This window comes from Myotis myotis, unplaced genomic scaffold, assembly GCF_014108235.1.
Source record: "Myotis myotis isolate mMyoMyo1 unplaced genomic scaffold, mMyoMyo1.p scaffold_m19_p_32, whole genome shotgun sequence".
NCBI classification, from domain to species: domain Eukaryota; kingdom Metazoa; phylum Chordata; class Mammalia; order Chiroptera; family Vespertilionidae; genus Myotis; species Myotis myotis.
Genome location: NW_023416338.1, coordinates 2,662,173 through 2,674,610, shown reverse-complemented (window position 1 = coordinate 2,674,610; position 12,438 = coordinate 2,662,173). Strand labels below are relative to the sequence as shown.

At 60.7% G+C, this 12,438-nt stretch overlaps 1 protein-coding gene across 1 annotated transcript; it reads left to right on the top strand.

Annotated features, from left to right (window-relative positions):
- Window positions 1-2,312: 2,312 nt before the first annotated feature.
- Window positions 2,313-11,754, top strand: NR2F6 (nuclear receptor subfamily 2 group F member 6). The gene is made up of 4 exons (XM_036302619.1): window positions 2,313-2,806; window positions 6,522-6,616; window positions 9,368-9,934; window positions 11,010-11,754. Exons 1-4 carry the CDS (start codon window positions 2,526-2,528, stop codon window positions 11,282-11,284), a joined length of 1,218 nt encoding a protein of 405 aa, XP_036158512.1. The 5' UTR covers window positions 2,313-2,525; the 3' UTR covers window positions 11,285-11,754.
- Window positions 11,755-12,438: the final 684 nt, after the last annotated feature.

The window sequence follows — 12,438 nt, the reverse complement described above, 5'->3', positions numbered from 1 at the left end:
GTCTGGGATCTGCAGCAGATCTTCTAACTTTAGTCTCCAATCCAGCCCCAGCCAGTCACTTCTGAGCCCCCCTGCCCCAGACTTGTGTCTCTCAAACCTCCATTCCCTGCCTTCTCCCTTCCCCAGCCCCACTCTGATTCCCTTTCCTGATCCTTCTCTCCCTCCCTTCTAAGTCTCCCTTTCTGAAACCCCTGTTCCCCCATCAAGGATCCTGGAAGATCTAGGCCAGGGAACTGGGATCCCTGTCCTCACCCCAAATAACTAGTCAGCACCCCCACATCATTCCCAGGCAGCCCCAGAACCAAAGGGTCCTCTCTAACCGCCCAGGTCCCCCTCCCCCAGCAAGGCTTACAGGGCAGAAGTCCACTCTAGTTAGACGCATGGCAAGTCCTTGCTCATGTCTAACCCTAGTCCTTCTTGCTCTCTGTACCTGTTGAAACCTTCCCCACCTTCCATCCAGCCCGACCCACCCTGGGAGGCCCAGAGTCCCAGAGCTGGAGGACTGTGTTGGCTTTCCCCGGGCCTTGGTATCCTTTTAAATGTTGCAAGATTTCTAAGCAACCCCCTCCTTCCCAGGATGCTTCTTCAGATGTTTTCTGGAGGGGGATGGGGGGCTTTCCCAAGAAGGGAGGGCACTGGAGCCTCAGGGACAGAGGGCACTGCTTTCCTGCCTTTATAGCCCGCACAAGCCCAGCCACATGGCCTCGTGCCTGGCTCTGGGCAGGGTAGGGCAGGGCAGGAGAAAGGCTTGGCGACTGGACCTATGGGACTCCAAGGTGAAAGGTGAAAGGAAGGGCTTTTCCAGCCGGTTAAACGTCAACAGTTAAGCCCAGAGCTAGGGGCTCCTGCTTCTCTTGCCAGAAGCAGCCTGGGAGCATTCAAAAGGTGTTTAATAAATGCTGGTTGGCCCTAGTCCAGGGTCTGGGTGGGGTTGTGGGAGGTTTTGCAGGCAGACGGCAGCTGGGAGGAGAGCTCTCCGGGAGCCTGGGAGAGACATCTGCAGTCCAGCCGGCCGCCTGGCCAAGCCCTTTCTATAAAGCACAGGAAAAAAGGAAATTAAAGGGGAAGGGGCAGGCCCCGGTAGGGGTGGTGGGCGTTCCTGTCGCCTCTAACCTCGCGGGGCGGTGGGCGATCTGCTCCCAAAGGCCAAAAATTCTGGCGAGGGACCCTCTGACCTCGCGTCCCACCGCCACATCCCTTCCCCCTGGATATTCCGAGCACCAGGTGTTCGCCCAAGCAGAGACTGGGTGGGTGGGGGTCGGACGCGGCGACTTACTGGAAGAGGAAGCAAACACAATCCATTTTGCAACTGTGCAATGCCCCAGGGGGTACGGGTGTGAGCGCGGGCGCGCGTGCGCGTGTATTGCATATGGGCATGCCCCCCGGCTGCAACTGGACCCCCGTTATTGCTTATGCCGGGAATGTGGGGCTTCCGAGCGGCGCCCGGAGGGCAATGGAGCGAGGCAACCTCCAAAACAGGAGGTGGAGGGGAGGGCCTTGAAAAGGTGTCTGGGCGAGGCTGCGGCAAGGCTGAGGGCAGCTGCTGCCCGGGTTCCAGCCGCGGCCGGGCAGGGGTTAAGGCTGGAGCCGGCGAGGACGGGGCGGGGACCCGCAGGGGGAGAGGGAGGGGAAGGGTCAGGCTGAGCGGCCCGGTGCTCCGCCCTCGCCCCTCCCGCCCGCGCCGGGCGCCGCGCACGGCCACCCATGCCCTTATAAGGGCGGCTGTCGCCGGGGCAACGAGCGCCCGCCCCCAGCCCGCGGCGCGCGCCCCTGCCCCCGCCCCCGCCCCGCGCCCGCCCCGCGAATGGAACGTTGTGTGTCAAACCGGCCGCAGCGCGAGGCCGGCGCACGGGGTCGGCGGCGGCGGCGGCGGCGGCGGCGAGAGCGAGGCTTGGGCCCAAGCTCAGGCCCAGGCCTGGCGTGTGCGGCCGCAGCGGGGGCGGCAGCTCGGGAAGCGCCGGCCCGCGGCCCCGCAGGCCCCGAGCGGCCGCCGGGGGGCCCCGGCGACCCAGGGGGCGCGGCGACCGGCCCCTTTGCGCGCCCGCCGCCCATCCCCCTCGCCGCGGGCGGCCGCGCAACTTGCGGCCAAACTTTCCCCCCGGCCTCCTGCGCCCGGATGGCGGCCCGCTAAGTTGGCCGCCGCACCCGGCCGAGAGGCGGCCAGGCCAGAGGGCGCCCCCTGTGCAGCCCGGGCCGAGCCATGGCCCGCGCGCCCCCGCCGGGGCCCCAGGGCGGCGGGGCGCGAGTGCCCGGGGCCCCCGGCCCGCGCCTCTAGCGTGCCCCCCCCTCCCCCGGGCCCGGCCCCGCGCACGCGTGGGAAAGTTGGCCTGGAACCGGCCCGACCAGTTCCGCCCGGGCGGGCGGACCGGCCGCAGGAAGTTGCTGCAAAACTTTTTTGGGGGGTGCAGCCGGTACCCCCCGCGCGCCGGGACCGGATGCGCACCGGGTAGCGTCCCCCCGGGCCGACAGGGGTGCTCGGCGGGAGGAGCGCGGAGGGGGCGCCCCGGCCCCGCTGCCCTGGGGCTATGGCCATGGTGACCGGCGGCTGGGGCGGCCCCGGCGGCGGCGATACGAACGGTGTGGACAAGGCGGGCGGCTACCCGCGCGCGGCCGAGGAAGACTCGGCCTCACCCCCCGGCGCCGCCAGCGACGCGGAGCCGGGCGACGAGGAGCGCCCGGGGCTGCAGGTGGACTGCGTGGTGTGCGGGGACAAGTCGAGCGGCAAGCACTACGGCGTCTTCACCTGCGAGGGCTGCAAGAGCTTCTTCAAGCGGAGCATCCGCCGCAACCTCAGCTACACCTGCCGGTGAGCCCCCTGTCCTCGCCCCGCCCCGCCGCCTGCACCCGGCCGAACCAGGCCAGGCCTGGGCCCTGACCTGCTCGGTCACCTTGGGCCTGGCGCTGACCTTCCTGGGCCTCCACTCCCCTTCTGAGATAAGGGCACAGCCCCCTGTCCCCCTCTCCGTTCCGTTCCTGGGATTGTGTATACAGTCGGCGCAGTATGGATGCAGTTCCTCCCATCAGGTGGTCCCCTGGCGTCTGCCGCCCCAGTTCCTTGCTCCTCCTCCGCCCCTCGCCTTTTTTTTTCCGGAGAGGGGTCATCTCCGTGGGAAGAGGGGCTGGGGTGCTGTAAGGGTGGGACCTTAACCCCAGGACACCCCTTGGGAATCGTCGTGCAGGGACCCCCGCGGGAATCGAACGTGGAACTTGGACTGTGCTGCTCGAAGCTTCCAGGGGCCATTGTCTGCGGCCGCAGGGATCGATACGGCGCGCCCTTGGGGTCAAATATCACTTCCAAAGTCGCTCTGGCCAAGGGAGGCCCTGACGAAAGCGAGGCCCCGGTGGCAGAGGGCGGCCGCCTTCGCATGGAGGACCCTATTGTGGGGGAACTGGGCCGGCCTATCAGTGGGCACCCGCCCTGGGCTCACCCTGGACCTTGGGTCACCGGAAACCACGCTGGAGGAGGGGAGGATGGGGAGGGCGGCTGGATTTGACCGCACCTCTGCTGCTCCGCCCCAGCAGCCTGGGGTGGGATGAGACCTGGGGCTCTTGGAAAATCCCTGACACTTAGGTGGCCCCACTTGGGGCGGGGGGTTGGGGGGGTGTATGTTTCTGAGAAGGCCTGGGCTGTGCTGGGTTGGAGTCTCCATTGAGGGGCTTCGCCCAGCCGGGGTCCCCTTCCCACCACTCTTGGGTGAACCTTTTTCCCACTCCATTGATCAGTCCCTACTCTGAGCCTACATGAACATGCCTGGGCTCTGCAGAACCAGTACGGGGAGCCCCACTTTCCATATGCACAAAACTGAGGCTCAGAAAGGTCCTGGTGTCGGTTCTGGATCACCCAAGGAGAGACCCTGCCCCAGTTGGGGCTTAGTAAGGTGGACGATGGGGTGGGGAAGGAAGGGTGGCCAAGTTGGGGTCAGGGCCTTCCCAGGAGAGGCTACTGGGTGGGTCCCTGGGCACCTGGAGTTTGGCCCCAGGTTTGGGGTCAGGGCTTGTCTGGCGTGGCCGTGTGTGTGTGTGTGTGTGTGTGTGTGTGTGTGTGTGTGTGTGTGTGAGAGAGAGAGAGAGAGAGAGAGAGCTGGCTTCCTCCCTCCTCCAGTGCTAACTGGGCCACCAGACTGGCCTCATTCTTACTGCTGGAATAACTGCCTGCTTTCTGGCCAGGTCTTTGGGGAGGGCAAAGGAGGGGCTCAGGCGGTTTTGAGGTCCCAGAGGTTCCCTGAGGGTGGGAGCACCAAGGCTGAGGAGAGGAGGCATTGTTAGGGGCTGACAGGTCCTTTGGAAGCTCAGGGCTGTGTCACCAGGTGAAGTCACTGCCCTTCAGTAAAGTTTCCTCAGGGCCCATCCTGGGTAGTGTGATGCCAGCCCCCTAGGAGAGACTCTAGCTCCATGTCCAGCCCTCTCCCCGTCTGATGGAGGGAGTGAGATGCAGAAGCACCCGGCCTGTGGAGTCGGGGCTGGGCCAAAGGGAGAGACAGGTCTGGGGTCCCAGGAGGGAACAAGGGGCTCTGGCTGAGGGTCAGGGAGGGCTGCCTGGAGGAGGGCAGCGGGATGGGCCTTAAAGCAGGAGGGTTTGGTCCAGGCAGACTCGCAGTGGCAGGTTGGGGGAGCATTGTTGAAAGATGAGACCACCCAGGCATGGGAGACAAATAAGAGCTGAGTGGGCCTGAAATGCTGGACTGAGGGCCACAGGGGGCAGTGGAGGGTGTGAGCAAGGGAGGGCTCTAATCAAATGGAACTGGAAGCCAGAAGTCCAGGGAGGAAGCTCAGTTGGGCCCCGGGTTGAGCCAAGCATGTGCTTGTTAGGTGGATCATTGAACTTTCTGTTTCCCCATCTGGAGGACCAGGAAAGCTGTCCTGACTCCAGAGCTGGGGAAGTTGAAGCAGAAGGTTCCAGGCCTCCCCTGAGGTCAGGGCCCTGAGCTGGGCCCCTGCCTGCCTGCCCACCCACCCTAGGCTTGGCTGTTTCCAGCCGGCTGCCCCCAGCCTGCTGCCTAGGACCCTCCCACTGCCTGCCTGCTGGGCTTTGTTCTGGTTCTGCCTGAGCTCCCTCCGCCCTAGCAGGGCCTCCTCCTGGGGGCTGGGGCTGTTTAGGGGCAGAGGCCTGAGCTCAGAGGCTGCCACTTGCAGGATCCAGGCTCTCGGAGGCTCTCCAGAGCCTCAGCTCTTCTAAAGCTGCTATTGGCACTTCCTGCTGGGGCCTGGGGGCAGGGGCCTGACACCTCCCCCAGAGCCCCTCAGACAGCCCCACCCACCTGACCCAGTGCATTTCATGTGGAGCTGGCCTCTGGCCTCCTGTTTCCAAATGAGGAAACGGGCTTGGTGGAGAAGTTGCTGCAGGAGGGTCAGGGCTGCATGTTCAACTGAGAGGTGTTAGATTTTTAACTTTAGTAAGTGTTTTACTCTGATTTTTCTCTGGATGAACTTCTTGGTGCTCAGCTGGAAGCTCAGGGGTATCTGCCCCAGGTCTGGGCTCAGAGAGCCCTGGGACCAGGGTGGAGTTGTAGAGGGGCAAGGGCCCAGGGGAAGAGATGCTGGGGACATATGAAGGACAAGCTCCTGAATCCTCTTGCTTGGGGTTGACTCTGCCTCACAGGGCCCGGCCACCTGTCCCATACCTGGGAGAAGCAACAAGGATCCCTGAGGGCCACCAGAAAGAAGTTTCTTGGGCTCAGTTAGGAGTTGGAAGGTGTTTCCAGAGGAAGAGACACGGGTGTGGGGTCTTAAAGCAGGACAGGAGTTCGTTCATTCATTCATTCATTGGTGGTGGCCTTATGCAGGGTGATCATGCCGGGGCCCCACAGTGCTGTGACTCCGTGGAGGACTGGCTCTGGCCTGGCCTCTACTGTTCGTCAGCTCGCTGACCTTGTACCTTCTCTGCTCTCGCAGTGCCCCTGGGACAAAACCGCACCCCTTGGTGTGTCAGTGGCTACATAAAATGAAACTGTTTAGGCCTCCGTATTTTCACATTTCCAAACTTTTGCTCTCCTTGCACTCTCTATTCACCTGGGGAACTATTCATCCTTCAAAACCCAGTTCCAATAAACCCTCCCTGGTGTGCTAATCTACTTTGCCATAGACTCCTATTCATCTGTCACCACCCACCCCCAATTGCCTTTCCTTTCCTTTTTTATAACTTAATTTCAGTGAAGAAGGGAGAGGGAGAGAGAGATAGAAACATCAATGATGAGAGAGAATAATTGAATGGCTGCCTCCTGCACCTACACTGGGGATCGAACCCGCAACCTGGGCATGTGCCCTGACCAGGAATCGAATCATGACCTCCTGGTTCATAGGTCAAAACTCAACCACTGAGCCATGCCAGCTGGGCTGTCCTTTCCTCTTTGTAGACCTGCAGGCGTAACCTTGGTGCCCCTTTGGGGCTACCTACCCAGCCTGGGGTGGGTGGAGTACCAGTGTTTCCCAGGTGCAGCCTTCAGAGTTGGCTCAGAGGGTAGCTTTAGGAGCTGGATGTGGGTGTCACAGGGACCCACATGGTGACCTCTGCATGCCCACAGGTCTAATCGTGACTGCCAGATCGACCAGCATCACCGGAACCAGTGCCAATACTGCCGCCTCAAGAAGTGCTTCCGGGTGGGCATGAGGAAGGAGGGTGAGTCTGCTGGGGCGGGGCAGACAGAGGGTAGACAAATGGCCTGCCCTCATTCCCTCTCTTGGGGTCTGGTGCCTGCTAATCTCGTTACCACCCATCTGAGATCCCACGGGTCTCAGTTGGGCCCAGGGCTTGAGGAATCCAATTACCCGTGGCTGCCTTGTGGCTGTGCAGGAGCTGGGGCTGCAAGGGATGCCCTGACGGACCCATGTTAGGACTGTTCTCCAGCCTCCCTGGCCTCAGAGGCAGGTACTCTGGCCCTGACACCTCAGTGACCTCCCTGCCCCTGTCCCCTAGCCTGGCCACCTCTTTCTGAACAAGGACATATTTTTTTTATTTGACTTTCTCTCCCTCCCACTCCACCCTGCGTTATGTTTGCCCAAGGCAGGAACTTGTCTGATTAAGTCAAAGGGCAGCCTGTCCTTCCGCCTGACCCCTGGCCCTGGGAGCCGGAGGGAGGCCCAGCCTTTTGTCTCTGCCCCGGGGACTTGGGTGGATATATGCTGGCAGTTGGCCTAGAACTCCACCCTTAGAATTGAAGTGGAATGCAGAGGCTTCCACCAGGAGCCCGGGGGTTCTAGAACAGATCTGACCCCATGCTGGGTGTCATGTTTCTGCCTGGACTCTCAGGGGCCAGGCCAGCAGTTCTTCCCTGCATTGAAATGGAATTTTTCCTGATCTAAAGTTGGTTTCTTCTCTGCCGGGCTTCTAGAAGAAGCTAGGAATGGCTGCTCAAACTATGTCTCTTAAACCATCTGATCAGTCCCTTTGGTCCTTTTAAGTTTGAGGTGACTGTCCTGCCTCCTTCCCCACCTGGATTTGCCTCCACTTGTCCATTTGACCTAAAACCCGTCGGTTCTTCAAATCAGGGCCTCAGATCTCCCGTCTCAGGAGTGGATACCGTCATAACTGCAGCTTATGTCCCAGGCACATCCTGCCTCGGCCTTTGCATGGGCTCTCCCTTCTGCCCGGCATGCTTTTCCCCCAGACACCTGCCTGGCTTCCTCCCTCCCTGCCGTTAAGGTTTGCTTCAATAGCACCTCCTCAGAGAAGCCTTCCTGTCTGCCCTTCATCCTCCTCCTTGGTTTCACACCATTTACCTCGCTCTGCAATTTACCTGCTCCCTTACTAGAATGTCCCCTCTCTGAGGAGGAAGACTTCTGTCTTGTTTGTGACACATCCCCACTGCTTATAGACCAGGCCCTGGGACACAAAAGGCGCTCAGTAAATGTTTCTTGTCTTGAATTACTATTCACTTAGCCCTTACTATGTGCCAAGTGCCGTCCTAAGCCCGTTAGATAGATTCTTACGTAACTCAGTGATTGGTGTCATCATCTTTATTATCTCCTCAATCTTACAGAGGGGGAAACCAAGCAGAGCAGGGAGGTGGGCCGTTTGCCAGGGTATGAGAGCAGTAGAGTTATGGTTTAGGCTCGAACCCGCACATTCTGGGCCGAATGAGGAGGACGACTGGGGAAAAGATGCTCAGGAAGTGGGAATAGCAAGTGCAAAGGCCCTGAGGTGGGAACATGGTCAGGGGATGGAGGAATAGTGGGGGTGGGGTTTAGAACTGAGTGAGCAAAGGGGGAAGGAGAAGGTCCCCAACCTCTGAGGGCAGAGCATGGCTCATCCCAAGCCTTCACACGCCCCCTTACCCATTTCGGCATTCCTCCCCATCTGCTTATGCCCCTGGCTCCCACCCATGTCCCCCTCCCCATCTGCTCCATGGCAGGTTGACCAGAAGTTCATGGAGGTGGCAAGACAGGGCCTGCCAACTCAGTAAAGCCCAGTCTCTGCCTGGCACCCAGGCTAGTCTGCCGCTCTTCCCACCTCCCTGGTCACTGGGCACACTGGCTGAGGCCAGCAGTGAGTCCTCTACCTCCTCCCCGTCAAGACTGCTGATGGCAGCTCATGTTTATTGTGCACCTACTTCTGTCTAAGATTCCATTCTCAGCACTGGGGCAGCTGCAGTGACCCAGACAGACACATCCTCTTGGGGGCCATGACCTGGGACGCGGGGCTGGGAGCTAGAGAAATGATCCCATCTCCATAGGAGAGATCACTTGCTTTAGGGACAAGCTGGCCAGGGTCCCAAGGCCTAGGAAAATACCTCCTCCCTGGCCCCATTTTCAGCTCTGGGACTCCCATGATTGACAGGGACATGATTGACAGGTCAAGCCTCCCTGGCTGCTGACTGGAGCTCACACAGACCAGTGGGAGAGGGCCAGGCATGCCTGAAATTCGCCCTCACCCAGTGGTCCCATTCCCACCCGGGAAGGTACCCCCACCATGGTCCTCCTCTGTAGGAAGTTGGGTGGGGTTGGGGGCTCAGGCTGGAGGCACAGGGCAGAGCGGGGGAGCAGGTTGGGGGGTGGCTGCAGGACGGAACCCCTGGCCTCCCAATAAGCTGTGTGCCCATGGGGTGGGGTTTTAGGGAAAGGCTAGGTGTGGGGGCTTTTAGAGGGGAGCGGCTGAGTAACCCTCTGATCACTTTGTCTTTTCCCCTTTATTTCTCCCTACCTGCCCCCATGATTCTCTGGATATCTATCCGCTTCCCCCCTATTCCATCCTCCTCCTTCCTGGCACCTCTCCCCCCCTCTCTACCCTCCCCATGTTCCTTCACACTCCCCCTTACCATTTTCATCATTCCTCCCCCACCTCCTCACCCCTCATCCCTTCTCCCCTCTCCTGCCTCTCCATCTCCTGTCTGCCCTCTCCCCTCCCTTCTGCCCATCTCTGTCCCCCTCGCAGCGGTCCAGCGTGGCCGCATCCCGCACTCTCTGCCTGGCGCTGTGGCCGCCTCCTCAGGCAGCCCCCCGGGCTCAGTGTTGGCTGCCGCGGTGGCAGGCGGGGACCTCTTCCCGGGGCAGCCGGTGTCGGAGCTGATCGCGCAGTTGCTGCGTGCGGAGCCCTACCCCGCAGCGGCGGGGCGCTTTGGCGGAGGCGGCGGCTCATCGGGCGCCGTGCTGGGAATCGACAACGTGTGTGAGCTGGCGGCGCGGCTGCTGTTCAGCACCGTGGAGTGGGCGCGCCACGCGCCCTTCTTCCCCGACCTGCCCGTCGCCGACCAGGTGGCGCTGCTGCGCCTGAGCTGGAGCGAGCTGTTCGTGCTGAACGCCGCGCAGGCCGCGCTGCCCCTGCACACGGCGCCGCTGCTGGCCGCCGCTGGTCTGCACGCCGCACCCATGGCCGCCGAACGCGCCGTGGCCTTCATGGATCAGGTGCGCGCCTTCCAGGAGCAGGTGGACAAGCTGGGCCGCCTGCAGGTTGACTCCGCAGAATATGGCTGCCTCAAGGCCATTGCGCTGTTCACACCTGGTAAGATGCGCTCCAAAGGCGGGGGCGGGGCCGGGGGACTCTTTGGGGGTGGGGGGTGACCCTTCACTCTCTGATGCCCTGCCTGCTAGGCTGTGGCCTGCACCTGCTGTGAGTGCTAAATGGGGCGGTGGAGGAGGTGATATAGGTGGTGTGGCGCCCTGATGCCCTAACCCCAGATCCCAGGTCTCCCTAAGAACTCTGACTCTGGTCCCCAGACCCCAGGCTGGGTCTGAACTTGTTCCACAGCCTCTCTTCCTGATTTTTGGGCTCCCTGAGACACCCCCCTCTCCCACTCTCCATCCCTTCATCAAAGACAGGGGTGGGTGGGGAGGCCCCTGACATCTGATTCTGGCCCCTCCTCCCTGATTTCTGTGACCCCAGACCTGACCCAGAGTCCCCAACCGGCTCCTGGAGGCTGACTGGATTGGGAAGGGGTGTGGCTTTGAGGTCCTTCCCATTGAGGAGGGGCAAGGCTGTCCTAATACTCGCCTGCCAGGAGTAACCATCCAGCTGCCAAAGCACTACCTAATTCGAGGGACTGTTGGCACAGCTGCCTCTGTAACCAGGAAGGATCAGACCCACTAGGTGTTTTCTTGGGGCCAGGGTTGCAGGAACCAGACCTAGGCCATTCGGGGAGGTGGCATCCATGTGAAATATACAACTTTGCCTTCCTTCTTTCCCTAGAAGACTCTACCCCCACCTTCAAGGGGCCCATCTAGACAATGTCACATTCACTCAAGCCCCAGACCCCTCTGGGGCGTGCCTTCCTCCCCACGGCCGCGTCCCAGCCCCCTCTTTCCCTTGATTAGAACTGGTCTCCCTGACAAGGCCTCAGTTGGGGTCCCATCCACCCTTGAGGTATCATTGCCTGCACCCTTGTGTTACTGTCCTCGGATGAGGCTACCTCCGTATCTTTTGAGAGCCAACACTGCCTTAGATACTCCCATTTGTGACCCAGTCCCTATCTCTCACCCCCTGAATGCTCCTCTCCCTCCATATCCACATCCCCAGTCACCCCTGGGGCCCTGTGTCCTGCCATGTCCTACCCCATCTGACCTTGCCCTTGCCCTTCCAGATGCCTGTGGCCTTTCAGATCCAGCGCACGTGGAGAGCCTACAGGAGAAGGCACAGGTGGCCCTGACTGAGTACGTGCGGGCCCAGTACCCGTCCCAACCCCAGCGCTTCGGGCGCCTGCTGCTGCGGCTCCCCGCCCTGCGTGCCGTCCCTGCCTCCCTCATCTCCCAGCTGTTCTTCATGCGCCTAGTGGGCAAGACGCCCATTGAGACGCTGATTCGAGACATGCTGCTGTCTGGAAGTACCTTCAACTGGCCCTATGGCTCAGGCCAGTGACTGGACAGGACCCGGGGCACCGTGGCCGGGTCTGCAGACCTCAAGGGATGTGGCTGCTCGAGCCTCGGGGATTCCCCAGACAGAGGACTCCAGCCTCTCTCCTCAGACTCCTATTTTTTAAAGACTGTGAAATGTTTGTCTTTTCTGTTTTTTAAATGATCATGAAACCAAAAAGTGACTGATTGTCCAGGCTCTGGCCTGTCCTCCACAGAACCTCCTGGCCAAGATGGGGGGGACTGAGGTTCTAATCCCGGGACAGTCTTGTCCCTCGGGGCCTCAGGCGTGAACTCGGGGGATGGTGGGGTTGGTTCCCTACTGTGATGGGCAGAGGCCTGGTGTCGACTGGAGGGGCAGCCGGAGCCAGGAAGGAGTTGCGTGCACCAGGTGGCTTCTTCTGGACACGTGATCCGCGTTGGACACTACATGGTGAATGAATCAAGGCCAATAATAAAGGCATTTCCTACCTGCAAACAAAATTTGTCATTCCCCCTCCTGCCCCCCCCTCCACCCCCCCGTTGATTTTTAGAAAGAGTGGAAGGGAAAGAGGGAAGGAAGAGGGGAGGGAGGGAGAAACATGCATGTGATCCATTGGTTGCCTCCCACATGCACCCCAACTGGGGCTGGGGATTGAACCTGCAACCCAGGTACATACCCTTGACCAGGAATTGAGGCCACAGTCCTTTGATGCATGGGCTAATGCTCTAACCACTGAACCATACCGGCCAGGGCTCTGTCATCTTTGAGGGGAAGGCAGCCTACCATGGGAACCCACTCCCACCACCTGGAAAACCCACAACCTAACAACAGCCCTGCTTGCTGTTTGTGTTGGACAGTGTTGTAGGGAAACAGTCTGGGGTTGGGAGGGGCCGAGGTCAGCCAGTGAGTCTATAGGAGTTAAGCCTAGCAGATGGCTCAGGTGAAATTCAGACTCTGGCTTCAGAGTGAGCCTCATGGATTCACACATGCCCTGGACCAAACACCTCATTGTTTTCTTTGGCCAGCCCTTAATCATGGCTTTGGGCCCCAGTGTCCTCAGGTAAACCACAGTGCCCAGCGCAATTGCTGTTCAGCTTGCAGTGCCCAGAAGTGGAAAATTGCAGGGACCCATTTACTTGGTTGGCCTTGCGGCCTCCTGAAGGATCCTGGCTGCGCCT